Below are 19,902 nucleotides of genomic sequence, written 5' to 3' on the forward strand. Positions count from 1 at the left end.
TAAAGGCAATGATTCATTGTTATTTTTCCACTGTGTGCATGTAACTACAGCATGACTTCTCTTGTGAATATTAACTTCTCTAATGAAGTTGCCTTGGAGCCCAAGATGGCATCTGTGTTTGAGTTATTAATTACAGCGTAGGTTGAGTCACTCAGCGTTGTTAAATTTACAAGCAACACCTCTCAAAACTACATCAACCTTTAACTGCTTCTCAAAGCTGCCGTCACTCTACACTCCATTAGCACGGTCCAAAGTTCCGTATTAGTCGCTTTGAAAAGCCTCTCTTGAAAAGGGAAATATGTTGGAGGCATTGTGCTGTGGCTGATAAGAACTGACATGTTTGGGATGTGTTTGCAGAAATATAGGGTTTGCTTTTAGTTCAGGGGCAACATGGGAGTCTGGCACGGCGTCCCTGAGGGGAAGTGCTCTAATGCACACACACACACACCAATCACACTCACTCAGCTCTAACTTAACCCAAGCCACACTCACACACACACACACACACACACACACACACACAGAAAACACGGCCGCCACGTGCCTCCAGTCAGGCTAATGCTGCAGCGAGATGTTAGTTATGCCTCACTGGAGAAGGTGACGAGAGCTGAGAGGAAACCTCCCTCAGATAACATCACACTCCTTTTTTTTTCGTATTCTTCCTTATTTTATTTTTATTTTTTCCCATTTATAAATGAAAAGAAATAACTTATAACCTACGCTTACTAAGGGAAGTCAAGGTTTTCTTCTCCAAGATCAGTCATAATGTAGTTTTACTTGAACTTTTTTTCACTTCCTTGTAGCATTAACACACAACAGGCTGTGTTTGCTACTGTACCTTTAAGAATCTCTATATGCAAATGTAATTGATAAACATCAATGTGTGTGTTTGTATTTCCCTTTTCAGAGGGAAATGGATGAATGAATGGATAGTTATATGTAATTTTTATGTGTAGTTTTTATATTTTTTCTCAAGTAATAATATAAATGTAAAATCTAAATAATAAATAAAACATAAATCTTATGTAAAATATATATTTTTTTTAAATCGGAAATATAATTGCAAACAATTTTTTTAATGATAAGAAATGGTTAAATATTAGGGGTCGACTGATGTGTTTTTCAGGGCCGATATACCTGGTGTAAAAATCTAAATTATGAATAACAAGGACTCTGACAAAGAATTCTCTAAATGCTTCTAAATTATTTTATCTGCAAATCGGTTTGAAAATGACAGATACCGATAATCATAGAATGCTTAATATTGGCACCGATAATCGGTCAACCCCTAATCTGTAAATACATCTAATTTTATGTGTAGTTTTTATATTTTTTTAAATAATAATCTAATTCTAAAATCTAGATCTAAACTATAAATAATAAATACAACAACATATATAAATCATATTAAAATAGATTTTAAAAATCTGAAATATAATTACAATAAATTTTTCTAATGATAAGAAATGGTTAAATATTATGGGTCAACCAATATGTGTTATTTAGGGACAATGCCGATTACTGATTATTACAGATCAAGTAGGCCGATAATCGATATTTTGAACCAATATATCTGGTGTAAAGATAAAAACGAATGTCAAAATTAAGAATAACAAGTACTCTGAAAAAACTTTCTTTAAATGTTTTTAAATTATTTTATCGGCAAATCTGCTTTGAAAATGACAGATACTGATAATCATAAAGATGCTTAATATCGGCACCGATTATTATATTATACTACTGTATACTAATATACTGACAACACGTCTTTAATGATAAGAAATGGTTAAATATTAGGGGTCGACCGATATGTGTTTTTCAAGGCCAATGCCAATACCAATTATTACAGATCAAGTAGACCGATAACCGATATTTTGAACCAATGTATGTCTGGTTTATAAATGAAAATTTTTGTTAATTACGAACAACAAAGGCTCTGACAAAAACTTTTTTTAAATGCTTATAAATTATTGGCTGGTACCGATAATATCAGCGCAGATAATTTATATTTTTTATATATTATATATAATTTATGTAATTTATTATAATAGTAATATTTCTAATTATAAACACAATAATAAAAAAAAATTCCCTTCTTTTTCAATAGCATGTAGGTCAGGTTTCTACAAGGCCTCTGCTATGGATGCGTACTGTGTGAAGTGTCCTCCACACAGCTATTCCCACCAGGACAAGGCCTCCGAATGTGTGTGCGAGAGAGGCTTCTACAGGGCCGAATTGGATCCTCGCTCTATGGCGTGCACAAGTAAGCAGGGTCTTTGTGGCTTCCTAAATACTAACAAAAAAAGCAAAGAAACATCTATTTGATTTTTTTTCATGATTTTATTTGGATAAGTGCACAATTGATATCCTTCACCTTTGTGTACGTTCATCAGGACCACCTTCGGCACCCGGCAACCCTATTTCCATGGTGAACGAGACTGCAGTCACTCTCGAATGGAGTCCTCCTCGTGAAAGTGGCGGACGTGGAGATGTCAGCTACAGTGTCCACTGCAGGAAGTGCTCTGGAGAACCAGGGGCTGCAGGAGACAGCGAGAAGTGCGTTCCCTGCGGAAGCGGTCCACATTTCAACCCCAGGCAGTTTGGTTTGACGCACCCCAGAGTTCTGGTCACAGAACTGCAGCCTCACACCAATTATACCTTCAGCATTGAAGCCCTGAATGGAGTGTCGGATCTCAGCCCCAGTCCACGTCAACTAGTGTCCGTCAACGTCACCACCAGCCAGACAGGTGAGACGTCACACATCTACACTCTTGACTTTCTTCATTAAGCCATTATTCTGTTTATTATTAGCCTCTGAATTGGGGATTTTCAAAGATGGTGTCGGAAGGCTCTAATTCAGTTTTTCTTTTTAGAAAAAGGTTATTTATTTTAAAGGTTTTTATAAAAAAATGTAATGTAAATGTAATGTAAATGTACTTTTTTTTAATTATATTTATGCAGTTTATGCTTTATAAATGTTTTGTGAAATGAGATTAATTGCATAATATCTGAGATTGTGAAACTGAAGCCAAATCGTGAAAACAAAAATAGTTTTGTATACATTTAACTGATGTACTCTCTTATTTATTTATGCATTTATGAATCTATAGAATCTATGGAATACTGAATCTGTTTTATCATTAAGAAATATAAACCAAATCTTTATAGAGTTTTGTAGATAAATACATTTCTTTAACTAACATTTGTTTAATTTAAATGAATATAAACATACATTTTTTAAATATAATTTGTATTACATTTATGCAGTTAACAGATGCTTTCCTTCAGTATTTTAGAAATGAGATGAATTGCAATTATTTTATCCTGTTGAGTTTTGTATAAATAAAAAATACATTCAACTAATATTTATTTATCTAATACAAATGATTAATTTCTTAAAATATATTTAATTTTGATAATAATAATAATTTTAAATTGGTATATAATATAAACAATATAATATATAAAAAAATATACAATACAAAATATTAATGTAGTAATTTTTAATTGCAGATTTTAATCTGTTGACTATTAGGTTTTAAACCGAGAGAAAAATAAACCAAATCTTTTTTTTTTACATTTCTTCAACTAACATTTATTTATTTTATTTATTTTAAATTTTAATTTATTACATTTTTGCAGTTTGCAGATGCTTTTTTTATTTTTATTTTTACTTAAGTAAATTCAAGTAATATTTTATTTATTCATTGATTCATTAATTCATTCAGCTAATAATACAAAAGATTAATTTCTCCAAATATATTTAATTTTAAAATTGGTGTAATATTAACCGTTTAATATTTAATAAACTTACAAAGCAAAATATGAATATAGTAATTTCTAAATAGAAAGTAATATTTTAATAAATAAATGCAAATGTAATCATAAATATGACCATATATTTTATAACATCACTTAATATTTTCATAAACAGTATAAATGAGACCTTCATACGTAAATATATATAATTTAAAGCTGTCTTTATCTTTATGAAGAGGTTTGTAAGGTGATGGTTAGATATGAATTACCTTGACAACCCTTTGTTGTAAATATTATGAACATTTTACAAGGACATGCAGTATTTATTTCCTTTTTGGGCCTTTTCATTTGGCTCATACAAAAAAAATGGCATGATATGTGACGTAGATATTTTTTTGTATAACTCTCTGTCAGAAGGGTCAGGGTTGTGTAGTATTCAGCACCTTTCAACAGCTTTAAATGTCCTCAAGTAGAGATATTTTTACTTGTTCTCTTAAATCTCTGAAGCTGTAGTCACAATTTTCATCTCCTGCTTTCTGCTTTTGAATTTTTACACGGGTGCTCTGTGCTTCAGTGGGTCCTCTTATATCTCGCCTGACCTTTAAACCCGCTCTCTGTGAGCGCCTCGAAGCCTGTCATTGGTCGAGAGGAGGGACGAGCTCTCCTGATCCTGTGGTTAAGTATGATTCAGCCCCTCAGAGAACAAGAGTGAGAGAAAGACAGGCAGCGTAATGAGAAGCCTGAGAGGAGAGTTACCCAGGATGCCCAGATCAACAGCCCTTCGCTCTTATGAGAGCTGACATGCCTGTAACCGTGGAAACGCCACTAATGGGCGGGGACTGATTGAGGTATACCTAACTCTGATTGGCCTGTATTTCGAGTGCTTGGCCTCTGGTCCACACCGCTTGAAATATTCAAGAGACAATCCACTGTGTGTCGAGAGGAGACTTCTGGGATGATGTAGTGCGTGTATTTGCATGTTTTGCATGATTTGGATATTGATTGATCTTTCAGCGCACATCTTTCATCGGCAGGTGTGCGAGAGATAGCAAACGGAATATTTATAGATGCAAATTGTGTGGAGACACAAAGTGACGAATACATCAAAGATGACAGATTCATGACTTCATAAGAACTGAATGCAGAGTGTTTTATTGCTACATATATGAATGTATAATGCACGTTTGTTATTTACGTTGATCTTCTGTGTAAAAGACGACGTGAAATCGAAATAGACACTATTACTGTTTTAAATTTCGGGATCAGTAAGATGTTTTTTTTATATTAAAAATAATTTTATCGAGTGAAGATCAATAAATTGATTTAAAAATAACAGTAAAGACATTTATAATGTTACAAAAAATTCATAACAAAATCTATGGAAGCCCGTTTCCGCCACTGAATAATAAAAAAAGGTTATTGCGACTTTTTATCTCACTGTTCTGAATTGCAGGATACAAACTCATAATTCTGACTTTTTTTCTCAGAATTGTGAGATATAAACTCGCAATTGTGAGTTATAAAGTCAGAATTGCGAGATATAAACTGATAATTCTGAGATATTAAATCACAGTTGCAAGCATTAGTAAGAGAAACTCAATTTTATTTTGCAATTCTGACTTTTTCTCACAATTGCGAGTTTATATCTTGCCATACTTACTTTTTTTCTCAGAATTGTGAGATATAAACTCGCAATTGTGAGTTATAAAGTCAGAATTGCGAGATATAAACTGATAATTCTGAGATATTAAATCACAGTTGCAAGCATTAGTAAGAGAAACTCAATTTTATTTTGCAATTCTGACTTTTTCTCACAATTGCGAGTTTATATCTTGCCATACTTACTTTTTTTCTCAGAATTGTGAGATATAAACTCGCAATTGTGAGTTATAAAGTCAAAATTGCAAGATATAAACTCGCATTTCTGAGATATTAAATCACAATTGCATGATATAAACATGCAATCGCAAGTTAGAAAGTAAGAATTGCGTGATATAAACTCAGAATTGCAAGAATTAGTAAGAGAAACTCAATTCTGACTTTTTTCTTGCAAATGCAAGATTTTATACCGCAATTCTGACTTTTTCTCGCAATTGCGAGTTTATATCTTACAATTCTGACTTTTTTCTAAGAATTGTTAGATATAAACTTGCAATTGTGAGTTATACAGTCAATTTTGAGTTCATATCTCGCAATTCTGACTTTATTAAGTTTGAGATAACCTTATTAATTTTATTAATTGTGAGATAACGCAAATTCTGAAAAAAAAGTCAGAATTGAGTTTATATCTCACAATTTTGACTTTATAACTCGCAATTGTGAGTTTATATGACACAATTCAGACTTCATTTCTCATAATTGAGAGTTTATATCTGACAATTCTTACTTTATGACTCACACTTCTCAGACAAAAGTCAGAGTTGTGAGTTTGTATCAAGCAATTATGGAAAGTAAAGTGATGTAACCTCGCAATTGCGAGGAAAAAAGTTGTAATTACCTCTTTTTTTATTCAGTGGCAGAAATGGGCACACAAATATTTAGTTTTTCGCATTGATGATAAGAAATGTTTTGTATGCATCAAATCTACACACTAGAATGATTTCTGAAGTTACAATTCTGAGAAACAAAGTCAGAATAGCGAGATGATAACTTGCATTTCTAACTTTTTTCTTGGAAATGTGAGCTTTTAAGTTTTTATCTTGCAATTCTGGCTTTTTCTCCTCAGAATTATGAGAAAAAAGACTTTTATATCTCACAATTCTGAGTTTATTAAGTCAGAATTGTGATATATAAACTTGCGATTCAAAAAAAGTCACAACTGTGAGATATAAACTCGCAGCAGATAAAAAGTCTGAATTGCAAGTTCTCACAATTCTGACTTTATAACTTGCAACTCTGAGAAAAAAGTCAGAATACCGAGTGTGTATCACGCAATTCTGAGAAAAAATTAATGCGAACTCACAATTGCAAGAAAAAAGTTAGAATTGTGAGGAAAAAGTTGCAATTACCTTTTTTTATTCAGTGATGGAAATGGGCACAAAAATATTAGGAAACACAACTGTTATCTGCTTCGTAAGCACCAAATCAGCATATTAGAATGATTTCAGAAGGATCATGTGACACTGAAGACTGGAGTAATATTGCTGAAAATTCAGCTTTGTCATCACAGGAATAAATAGCATTTTAAAATATATTAAAATAGAAAACCGTTTTAAATTGTAATAATATTTCCCAATATTGCTGTTTTGATCAAATAAATGCAGCCTTTGTGAACATAAGAGAATTTAGGCATTCACATAATGGTCATGTTGTCCTATATAAATGCATTATCCTGTTTTTACTGTTTAACTCATCATCTACATCTTTTCCTGTGATATTTTCTTTCATTACTCTGAACTCAAGCGTGCCTGTTCTTTATCGGTGAACCGAACACATGCTGAGATATCAGCGTAGCTGTTTGTTTATCAGTTTAAGAGTGTTTGTGTGCGTACGGCAGTTAGCGGTGTCACTGTGTCAGAGTACGCCGAGTTAAGACTCGCAGAGCTCATTAAAGATCGAAACGTCAGCTCCTTCATTCATCACTAGCTGCCGGGCCCAAAACGGGAGGCCCTCGTTTGTACTCACAATCTGACACCATCATTAGCACCTCTGTCTCTCTCTCTTTCCGCTCAGGGCGGCTCGCGAACGCTGCTGTTGTACGAAAAGAAGGGCTGAGGTGCTCTGGCTGCGTGCCAGCTATGTAGTACGGGGTGAAAATGACTCACTACACACGCGGAATAATTTATCACTCCAAAAAAAGACAAGACGCGCTCCGGCAGCCCTCTTTAATTAGAAGTGTAATTAATCCTCCTCTTTTACATGGAAATCAATCTCAATTCATCTCTCTCTCTTTCTTTTTCAGTGAGCGTCATATTAAAGGAAAGGAAGGGCACTGACAGTGTAACGCTGGCATGGCAAGGTCCAGAACCTTCCGACGGGACCGTGGTGGAATATGAAGTCACCTATTATGAAAAGGTTAGACGCTTTGGTCTTTTCTTCAGCATACGTTGATCTCCATGACCTTTTGGCCCTATGTGAGTCCTTCCTGTGCTGATTGGACATATGGCGGCTCACTTTTATCGAACCCTGGGGAGAGACTGTAATGTTAACACAGACGTGCTTCATTCGGTCCCAATTAACATTCATGGATCTCCTGCCTGCCAAAAACCTTTGAGGTTGTCACATTCTAGACTTGATGACATTATTGTCCTGAGCAAATTACAGAGGCTTTGTTCAGAAGAGCAGCAAAAATCCAATTTTTACTTCATCCAATTTAAACTAGTTTAGTTTTTATAGTCTGAACAGCCCAAAAACACATTAAATCTGATAGATTTACAAATCCATTTGCGATTATCTTTGAAATCCTTGTCCATATGTGACCCTGGACCACAAAACCAGTCATAAGGTTAAATTTTACAAAACTGAGATATATACATCATATGAAAGCTCAATAAATAAGCTTTCTATTGATGTATGGTTTGTTAGGATAGGACCATATTTGGCCGAGATACATCTATTTGAAAATCTGAAATCTAAGGGTGCAAAAAAATCAAAATACTGAGAAAATCACCTTTAAAGTTGTCCAAATTAAGTTCTTAGCAATGCATATTACTAATCAAAAATTACATTTTGATAGGTTTACAGTAGGAATTTTACAAAAAATCTTCATGGAACATGATCTTTACTTAATTTCCTAATGATTTTTGACATAAAAGAAAAATCTATAATTTTGACCCATACAATGTATTTTTGGCTATTGCTACAAATATACCCCAGCGACTTAAGACTGGTTTTGTGGTCCAGGGTCACATATGTGGTTTGAAATCCGATTAAAATAAGATTCTCGTTCTAAATGATCAAATCTGATATCATGTATATATGTGACCATGGACCACAAAACAAGTCATAAGGGTCATCTGAAAGCTGAATCAGTAAGTTTGCTAGTATAGGACAACATTTGTCTGAGATACAACTATTTTAAAATCTGTAATCTGAGGGTGCAAATATTAAGGGTGTTGTAATATTAAATAAATTACATACGTAAATTTTACTTTATTAAAATACATGGGAAATTTAGTGCTCCAAAGTGTCAAAATGTTGTTTTCATAAGAGCCTGATAAAAATGCTCACAAAAATCTCAGACGAACTTTGAGGTCTTAATTTCTATACACAGGGTAAGTGATTTCGTGCAATCAGTTATTTAGATCCCTCGGTGACACCCTCCAGTACCACTGTACTTGGCTGTGTGGCATAAAGACAGGGTGATGGGTAATTATTATGATTTATTCAGGTGATTATGGGCTATGTGGCTTTTAGATGGAGCGCACAGATGGACAGGCTTGGCTGCCGCTGTGTTCACGATCCGTTTGATGCCGCCTGTTTGGCCCATCTTAGATTTAATAGCACCACAGGAAATATGGCCATCCCTCTCTCGCAGGGCGTGGCGTTCCTGTCTGGAACGTTAGATTTCCCTAAGCGGGATGCCACGTGCCTCTTTAGCGAAGGGCTTACATGAAGGACGATGAATGGATATCGATAAGCTGTGAAATATTAACATGAGCACACTGTATGGAATTCTCCTTAGGATTGGACAATGAGAATTGGACAATGAGGCGACAGCTCAGAGTCAATAGGATTGATGTCATTTATCTGGATAAATTCCAGTTACTGGAAGCCGAAAAGCTGTTAGGCCCTTAAAAAAAATGCAGAAATCTGCGTTTCTTTTCAGTTCAATCCATCTATGTGAAAATCATTGTGTTAGGCATTGGCAGGAGGTGCTTGAATGAGCACTAAATTCCATCTGAGCTAATTGCTAATTGCCAATTGACTGATTTGAATCCAATTGCATGCTTTGTTCTCTTGTTCCTTCATTTGTTTCTGTCAATACATTATGGATAATTCGAGTTCATGCAGGACTAGGGATTCAGGTGTCATTGTGAGGGATCGAGACATTTGTCTTCATGCAAAGCAAATTGTTCACTTAAAGGAGAAGTTCAATTCCAGAACAACAGTTTACAGATATTTTATTCACCCCCTTGTCATCCAAGATTCAGTTTTAAGGAATTATCTCCATATAGTAGACTTCAATGGTGCCCCCAAGTTTGAACTTTCAAAATGCAATTTAAATGCAGCTTCAAAGGGCTTAAAACAATCCCAGCCGAGGAAGAACGGTCTTATCTAGCGAAATGATCGGTCATTTTCTAAATAAATTGATAATTTTTGTTCTTTTTAACCTCAACCTTATCTATTCTCTGTGATGCACATGCGAACTGTGTAATCCAGGTTAATACAGTTAGGATAAATTGAAAAATTTCCATCTTGTTTTCTTCTCCAACTTCTAAATCGCCCTACATCGCTTCATAAGTATAGACTCAGTTTTAAAAAAAAAGCAAAAATGCAAAGAAAATCAAACGTTCTTTTACAAAAAGGGTAAAACAGCGATGTAGGATTATAGAGAGTTTGCATCTCAGAGAATAGATGCGCATTTGAGGTTAAAAAGTTATATAAATTGGCAATTTGTTTAGAAGATGACTGATTGTTTTGCTAGATAATAAGACCCTTCTTTCTCGGCTGGGATCGTTTGAAGCTGTATGTAAACTACATTTGGAAGCTCTAACTTGGGGGCACCATTGAAGTCCACTATATGGAGATAATTCCTGAAGTGTTTTCCTCAAGAAACATAATTTCTTTACGACTGAAAAAAGACAGACGTGGAAGTGAACTTCTCCTTTAATCCATTCTTTCTTACTGTAGAACCAGCAGGATCAGAACTACACTGTGCTGAAGACCAAATCCAACAGTATGACGGTGGATGGACTCAAGCCTGGAACCACATACATCTTTCGGATTCGAGCCCGTACAGATGGAGGCTATGGGAACTACAGGGGAGAGATTGAGTTGGAGACGAGCCACGAAGGTGAGTGGAAAACCATTCTTCATGCACCTTCATAAACCGTCCAGAAACCAGAAATGTTTTGACTTTTTAAGATCTGCTTCCAGCAGTGAATTGAAAACCTTCAGAACTTCCTGGCGATTAGCCACAATGTTCTCCTGTATTTTCAGAGAAATCTGACCTTAAAGTTGTCACTTGTCACTGTCAAACTGGACAGTTCTGCTCTTGGGTGCTAATTGGTCAATACCATATGTGCCAACTGCACAATATGCTTTGACTACACATGAATTTGCTTAAAATAACGTTCTAATGAAACTTAAAGTGTGTAAAGGGATAGCTCACCCAAAAATGAAAATTCTGGCATTAATTATTCCCTCTTATGTCGTTCCAAACCCATAAGACCTTCATCATTCATATTCTTGATAAAATCCAAGAGATTTCTGACCCTGCATTGACAGCAATGCAACTGAAACACTCAAGGCCCAAAAAGGTAGTAAGGACATTATTAAACTAGTCCATGCGACATTGGTGGTTCAACCGTAATGCTATAAAGTTACGAGAATACTCTTTGTGCACAAAGAAAACTAAAATAATGACTTTATTCAACAACTTATTTTCTTTGTCAGTCTCCGCTGGCGTTTATGAGAGTACCTGATGTCACATGGACTAAAGTAATAAGCCCCTAAAATTACAGAAAATTGTAATAAAGCATGCATTGCAATTTTATCATAGTTAATGTGCTTTGTGGAGTATTGCTTTATTAGAAATCTATTCAAAGTGTCCTTGATTTTGTAGATCCCTCTATAATTTCTTACTGTGTAAGTGCCACCAAACTCCTAATTTTTCATTCAAAACAGAATATCTTAAGATTGTCAAGGACATTCGTTTCGGCCAAACTGTAACCTGTGTCACACGCGTGTATTTCTCCATCACAAGCCGCTGATTGAATTTCCGATCCGCCGCGCACTTTGAAAGAGGCTGTGAAATATTCATACATGTGAACACGTTCAATTAGTCCCCTGAGATAGACGAGGCTCCTCACGCGCCACAGTTTGCTCTCTTGCTGCGGTGTTTGAAGTCTGAACATGTAGATTTTCTGTCATTGCTCCTCTGAAGTGTGAGTAGGCAGATGCCCCGCTGTGTTTGTCTCATAGTTTGTGTACCATATGGTACACACCACCGTTCTGTGCGCATAATTAGAGGGACGCTTTCTTAAATCTTTTTATTGGAACATTATGTGGAAAAATTCATCCGTTCCCTTTGTTTGTCTACTAAAATATTAGTCAGGATGATTTTTGTGTGTGATGCCACTTGTTAATGATGTCAGAATAGTTGCCATGGTATTAATAAAGTAATTTTAACAGTTTCTAAATTGTGTTTACTATGTGGTACTATTTTCTTAAATTATGTGGTTTTCCAGCATCTTTTGCTTATTTGAACCCTTTCCAGCAGTTACTGTATGAGTTTGAAATCCATCTTTTCACACTGATGACAAATATGCAACTCAACTATTACAAAAACGCGATGCCTTAAGAGCCAGGGGTGAAAACTTTTGAAACAAGATGAAGATCTGTAAAATTTCCTTATTTTGTTCAAATATTAGGGCTGGGTAAAAAAAAATATAAATTCTCGCTTGTAATCTGTTCTCATTCTCAAGGAAAGATCGATTTTTAAATCCCAAGAATCAATTTGTTTAGTTTTCAGTTAATGAATGGGACATTGTATTGTGCCTCCCATCCAATGAATAGCAATAAGCTTTGTGCTTTGTTACTTTTGATATGAAACAAAGTCTCAGATTTAAAATTCTGTCCATTTTATTAAAACGTTTAAACAATAAATGCTGTTTTGGCGTTTTAATATGATGGATCACTGTAGCGTCTCAGTTCAGAAGCAGCAGTTTCAGCACAAAATAAACATGAATAAACATCCGAAGGTATGTTAAAAGAATGATTTCAACTTACCAAAATCCATTTTCTCTTGTAATCCCTCAATCAGTGTTTCAACCGTGCAAAGACATCAATATAACAGCTTGTAAACAATGTCACGTAATGTCACATTTACCTCAGAATAACATATTTGTGACTATAAACTCGTTAGTCAGCTAGAAAAAGCTCCAGAGAGGAGCATAACTATGTGGTCCATATTACATATTAGAATTTTTATTGTTCTTTATGCATTCACATACATTTTATCCTTTAATAATGAAGCTAAACTATAGATATTATACTAGAACTGTCGTAAATTGTGTTTTAATGTTGGTTTCTCTCTCTTTCTATTAGATATGCTGGCAGTTGGAGATCCCAACCAGCAAACCATACTGGCCATCTCTGTGGCAGGCGGTGCAGTGCTTCTGGTCTTGCTAGTGGCCTGTTTTGTTGTGAGTGGACGGTAAGAGAAATTTACTATTCTTTTCTAAACTTTCTCATCTTACAGATTCAGACTGTACCGCATGCAGCCTTCTGTATGACGAAAAAGCAGTTAATTGGCAACTTCTATATAGACAGACTTGGATGAATCAGTACTAATCTGGGTTGTTTAACCGTCAACAAATCCATATGAAGGATAAAGGAACCATGTTTCATTTAATCAGTGAGCAACTGTAAATATAGAGACAGAATCGAGCAAATGAGATGTTGTTGTGTGTCTGTCGGTGTGTGTATGTCTTTGTATGTCTGCCTGTGTGCATTTACACAAAATCAAAAGGACACTAAATTGTTTAGCCCTCTGATTGCATAGTGTGATCTGTGGAGATGAAAGCAAACACTTGAGAGAACAATTGAAGAGACAGACATAAGAGAGAAAAGCAAGAGTAGACGCACTGTACGGCTGAGAATGAGGGAGCTAATGAAATGGAAATGAAAGGAATGGGGGGATCTGAGGAGACGAGGAACAGAAAGCAGAAAATAAATCCCTTCGATGACATGAAATGGTCAGAATGAGTCATGAACTGATCTGTGTGTAGTTGTGTGCCCTTTTGGTATTATATTTAGTAAACTGTAAACTTATAAAGTAACAGTATGTAAGTATTATATTTCTCGTATAAAACAAATAAAACCACGTGACAATAAAGGCAATGTGCAGATACCCAATTTAATTTGTCCTAGCAATATTGCCGAAAGACTGGCATCGTTGCAGCTTTTTATTTTAGTATTGACCGGCGCATGCATTCCCATTTCGAACGCTGATTTACTAGGGATTTTTTTTCAACTGTTGGATGCTATACGATTCAAAATGTTGTAACACAGAATGAGATTTCCGTCTGCTTTGCAATTTGTAACCCATAATGCACTGTGACAGAAAGGTCCCGTAGGATGCGTTATGTCGGCCAAGTTTATGCCTGCAAGCCAAAACCTTGGTGCTGCCACCTCTTATTCATGGTTTCCACCACCCCCATCTCAATGCATGTGTGACTGCTTGTGGGAAGACCCTCATGGAAGCAATAAAAACAGTTTTGATGCTGATCTCGAATGACGTGTTTCTAGTGTGGTGTGGAGGCCAATGAATCGTAATGGTGAGTGAAGCTAAACTCTGTAATTGCATTCAATCCCTTGGCATTGGATTATATTGAGCTATATATACTGGACTTAACAAGGTATGCAGTTCACAGTGCCCTTGGTTGTTTTACTGCTTTCAGAACCTCAGCTGAGCTGTAAGAGAGACTGAGGCCTTTCTATTATTGACAGTTTGAGGTCATTGATTTCTGATTCTCTCGCCGAGTTGAAAACATACATGGGTTGTTTGCAAAGTTTAACTCAAGTGGGAATCATAAGCAAGATGTTAGGGATTCGAATGCTTGAGTTAAGCAAGGACAAGGGAAATCTGGAGTGTTTTTTTTTTTTTTTGACAGAATTTATACATCAAGTTTTGTGACCAGTTCTGCAATTCTAGAATTTTTCTTTGTGCATGCATTTTTTACTCCTTTTTCAAATAAAGTCCAAATCCCTTTCAGAATCTGCAAAATGTTAATTATTTTACCAAAAATGTCCACAAGAGAAAATAATAGTTGAATTTATAAAAATGACCTGGTGCAAAAGTTTACATCCCCCTGATTCTTAATGCTAACTAGTACTGTGCTTCAGAGGCTACAGAAGACATAATAAGTTAAATCTACCCTGATCTTCAAATTCAAAAGTTTTCACCCCCGGCACAAAAATGTTGGAACACCAAAGAATTTGTGGGACCCAAAGGATTTTTCTCATGAACAACTATCACTAAACAAAAAACACAGCTGTGGATCATTCAAGTAAGAACACAATATTAAAAGTCAAGGGGATAAAAACTTTTGAACCGGGTCGTTTTTATAAATTCAACTATTTTCTCTTGTGGTCTAAATGTAAACATCTTTTATGTGAGACATCTTATTTAGGTTCTGAAAGGGGGATGTAAAGTTTTAACCTCAGTACATTGGACGAGCAATGGGAACTCTGGCTTATGTGTTTGTCTTCTGTTTGCACACCAAAGTTGAGGTTAGTCACAGAAATATGAAGAGTTCAGGCATGTTTATTGTGTTCAACTTTGTTTTTGCACCGATTTGGGCTGGCATTCGTTTGCAGTTGGCCAGCATTTTGGTCTTTAATAGGGGAAAAAACAGCTCTGATTGGCTGGTGATGATGCTGACAGATGGTCTTCGTTTGTCTTTCATTTCCCCCCAATTTTCGGCTTATATCCAGAAAAGCAATTAAAATGGAGGACACACTTTAAAGACTTTAAAAATCTTTGTGATTGTGTCTGTGGAACATTTTAGTGCAATGACAGATGCCGCAGTACATCTAGCAGGTGCCACCTACCCAAAGAAACGCACATTTGCAAATCTGAGGAGTGTTGTTTGCCAACCATGAAGAATTCAAGCTTCTGATGTTAAAACAATTCCCTTTACTTCTGGTTGGACGGCCTCCAAATCATTCGCTAATGCGAATTATTGCAGTATAATGATGAAATCTAAAAGCCACATGGTTGCTTTCTGCAGGAATGAAAAATGAATTGTTGGTTAATATCCCATTATTGGGGTTATTGCATTTCTGATTAGTGGTTTATGTGTTTGTGTTATGTGAGGAACCTTTTCTACTTTTCCCCCCCAGTCTGTTGTCAAGATTTGCTAGATTTGTAGTGTGCTAAATCATGCAGGAAGGAAAAAAAATTGTACATTACGTAATAAAATAAGTGCACACCATATAACAGCTGCTCTCTGATGGTTAAATATTCTACTGGACTCTTCAAAAATGAATAAATTATTCAGTTCTATTAAATTTTACTCAAAACTATCAAGTTCAGACTGCAAACATGATTACAACAAAAAATCGTGCACAAGTTGCTTTTTCTGTGTATATAAAACAGTTTGGTGTATGAAATTACTTTAAAACTATTGTGATATTACAGCTGAAAACAGACATACAATCATAAACCAAGAGATTTCAGTGCCACATTTCTCTCTATGCAGTGAAAACCCACAGTGTAGTGTAATGGATGCCATTTAGGGGAAGTAAATTTCGTTCACAATCTACCAATGTGAGTGAATGCAGGTTGTAAATGTGTTTTGTTATTCAGTTCTTTGTTTGAGCAGTGTAGATCATGCTTTAGAGGCACAGCCGAGGGCTTAATGGGTCTTGTTCGGTTGATTTAGTGTAGACATTACCTGTATCTCGCCCTTGGGTTTGATGCCGTACCGTGACTGTTTAGTCAGTCCATTTGTATGTTTAACAATGAAATACAGCAACACATACAAGTACACACACAAAATGGAATTACTATGCCATTTCGAAATGGTTGCATGAGCGCGTTCGGTTGTTAAACAGGGTTGTTTTTTTCCAAACCGTTCCATCTGGCTATTCCAGTGCCTTTCCAAGTGGAAATCGCTGGCCGTGTAGCCCCTGAGCACATCGTGACTCGTTCACTCTCAGCACGCAGCTTCACTTAGAATTTCATTTCCATGCCTTTGATGGCAGGCCAGCTGTAGATGTGTCTGGACGAGTCAGCAGAACGTTCCGGAATATAGAGGTGGATGATATGTTGGATGCATGTGCAATGGCAATGGAGATGAGACCAGGATGCGCCATCAATCAGTTCGATTTTCTTCTGGATTTCAATTAGCGTAATGAACCCTTCTGAAATGATAGAGTCAGTGTTTTTAAAACACCTGTCAGAGGAGCTTAGAATTTATGAGTGTCCATTTCCTCCGAACACACGATCATTTCCTCTTTTTGTAATTAGCCTGATTGTAAATCTATTTTTTTATCCTTGGGTAAGAGGAAAGGTTTACAGAGATGTCTCTATGGACCATACTGTCAATTTCTAGTTGCAAAAAAATCTGATTTACTATTATCACACCATTCCATTTTGTATAGAAGCTTGTTTCTGCCACTGAATAAAAAATAAAAAGGTAATTTTTATCTCTAAATTTAGACTTTTTTTCTCACTATTGCGAGTTTACAAATAACATGCAATTGTGAGTTATGAAATTCTGACTTTTTTCACAATTGCATGATATAAACTCGCCATTGTGAGTTATAAAGTCAGAATTGCCAGATTTAAATTGGAAATTCCGACTTTTTTTTCCTCAGAGTTGCAAGTTATGAAGTCAGAATTGCGGGATATACACTTTTTTTTTTCTCATAATTGCTTGTTTGAATCTTGCAATTCTGACTTTTTCTCACAATTGCGAGTTTGCAAAGTAGACTTTTTTTGAGATATTGTGGGGGGGGGGCGCAGGTAATTGTCAGTTATAAAGTCAGAATTGCGAGATATAAACTAGCAATTGCAAGTTATAAACCAGAAAATTTGACTTCTTTCTCAGAATTGTGTAAAATAAATTTGTAAAAATTCTGACTTTTTTTTTCAGAGTTGCGATTTATAAAGTCAGAATTGTGTGATATAAACTTGTAATTACAAGTTCTAAAGTCAGAATTGCGAGAAATAAACTCACAGTTGCGAGAAATCAAGTCGAAATTGCAAATTAAAAACTAGAAATTTAAACTTTTTTCTCAGAATTGCATCATATAAACTCGCAATTGCGAATTATGAAGTCAGAATTATGAGTTTAAAAAATCACAATGACTTTTTCATTTTTTATTCAGTGGCAGAAACAGACTTTCAGAATGTTTCCAATATTCCCCTGGTAAAATCTTTTTTTTTTTTTTATATCTCAAATTATTTTGAATTACTTTTTATATTTTCAGATACACTTTAAATCCAAAGTTACTATTTACAGTGTATATATAAAAAGTAGCATTCTTTATTTGTATGTTAAGATAAGATAAGATTATACTATGATCTGTCAGATATGCTTATACAAATATATCAGTATATAATGATAACTTTATATGTAATGATGCATTTAATTTGGTCTGTTCAGTTTATCTTAATCAGGTGTATCAATATGTCCTTGTACTTCTCTGAAAAAGCTTGCAAAATTACAAACTCCTAGAGAGAAAGCATTAATAATCCATGACATTGACCAGCATATGTTATGCCTCACAAATGCATTGACTCTTACTTTACAGATTTTTCCAGAAAAAATACATGCTTCACTGAACCGTTCCAAATTAGCACTGTCGTTTAGGAGAAAAGGCGCATGGCAACATGCAAGGACATCAGTTGAATTTTGTTCTGTTGTTCGTGCCACCCTACTGGGATGTATTGACCATGCCAGTGGCTTAGCATGCCCTTGTAGCAGGTGAAAGCCGGGGCTAGCCTGCCGACCGCTACATGCTGAACAGATCTCCAGACCCAGCTGGAAGCTGCTTTACCTCATTAGCTCAATGAGCTGGAGTATCATTATGTAATGAACTAGTTTTAGGGTCAGAGGACAGAGTTACCACATTAAAATGTCAGTGTTTTATGCTCGTAGCATATCATCTCCTGCTGAGGCTGTTCAAGGAAACCACTCGGTTCTTTGTCTAATGGGATCTAGTTTATATAGCCTCTTTATTAATGTGCATATAGGCTAAAAATCAATTACAGCGAAAGAAAAAGCTCACTTCAGTAGTTCAGTATCCTTAAAGACACAACTTTATATCTTATCTACTCCTAAAAGATGCATAGTGGTACCTTTAGAGCAGTAATATGTGACCCTGGACCACAAAACCAGTCTTAAGTAGCACAGGCATATTTGTAGCAATATTCAAAAATGCACTGTATGGGTTAAAATTATCTTTTATGCCAAAAATCATTAGGATATTAAGTAAAGATGAATTTCCAAATTAAATATATCAAAACTTAATTTTTTATTTGTAATATGCATTTTTTGGTACCCTCAGATTCCAGATTTTCAAATATTTCAAATATTGAAATATATTTCAGATGGTGTATACTTCTCAATTTCACAAAATTGACCCTTATGATTGGTTTTGTGGTCCAGGGTCACATATGTACTCTTAAGGTACTACTACTATAATGCTTTCGCTATAGACTGAGTTACATGCCAATGTTTAGTACTTAAGGTTTGTATGAGCAATAATATTGTCTTGTCAAGCACTAAATACTGTAGGTCTATTTCCTCAATCTCTCCATTACATCTTTCTCTTAATGCTTATGGCAGACTCTGAGTCAGCTCTCACTCTTCGTTCCCTCAAGCCGGCCAGACAGTTTAAGAGTCTCTCTGCTTTTGCACCATGGCACTCGACGTCCCTTTTTTAAATGCACAGAGAAAGATGTGAGCCCTGTCAGCAGATACAAAGCTGCACCACTGCACTGTCACCTGCAGATACAAGCTACACACTGTGAGAGCGGGAGAAAGACAAAAGAGAGGAAGAAGAAAGGAAAAAGAAACTGGGTCATAGACAAAAGGGCTTCCAGCGGTGTAGGGCTGCGAAACGTCTTTATCACCGCACAAAAGGGATTTGAGGAATGCTTCGGAGTTGAAAAATGTGTTAATTGCAGAGTCCTAGACACCGGTCTGTCACGTTTTTTTTCCTTTTTATCCTCCGTTATAACAGAATATGCAAATAGCGACGCAGTGTGCATATTGCATTCAAATGAGTGACAGGAAGGTTGAAGGGTGGGATCGCGCTTCACTTTAGAAGCTCTCGGATCTCCCGCTACGGCACGGGAAGTGTTTCATCAGCGCGTTGAGCGGCGCTGCGGCAGGTGCAAGGGGGAGGGATCCGACTGCGGGACCTCGAGGGACGGCAGGGCAGGTTAGAGAGCAAGCGGGGTTGCTTTCGGAGTCGATTTACTCTCCCTGATTACCACATGCTTCAGCCGGGCGGCCCACCTCT

General features: G+C 35.9%; 1 protein-coding gene across 2 annotated transcripts in view; it reads left to right on the plus strand.

Annotated features, from left to right (window-relative positions):
* The window catches only part of ek1 (eph-like kinase 1), a 76,155-nt gene that overhangs the window by 35,148 nt on the left and 21,105 nt on the right, over positions 1 to 19,902 (plus strand). Inside the window, exons 4-9 of one of the 2 annotated variants that reach the window (XM_073831049.1) lie at positions 2,108 to 2,263; positions 2,394 to 2,747; positions 6,167 to 6,178; positions 7,661 to 7,773; positions 10,552 to 10,714; positions 12,970 to 13,078. In XM_073831049.1, the coding sequence (XP_073687150.1) occupies positions 2,108 to 2,263; positions 2,394 to 2,747; positions 6,167 to 6,178; positions 7,661 to 7,773; positions 10,552 to 10,714; positions 12,970 to 13,078 (907 nt within the window). The remainder of the gene's footprint in view (positions 1 to 2,107; positions 2,264 to 2,393; positions 2,748 to 6,166; positions 6,179 to 7,660; positions 7,774 to 10,551; positions 10,715 to 12,969; positions 13,079 to 19,902) is intronic. The other variant, XM_073831050.1, reaches the window with a different exon arrangement.

Source organism: Garra rufa, chromosome 24, assembly GCF_049309525.1.
Source record: "Garra rufa chromosome 24, GarRuf1.0, whole genome shotgun sequence".
NCBI lineage: Eukaryota > Metazoa > Chordata > Actinopteri > Cypriniformes > Cyprinidae > Garra > Garra rufa.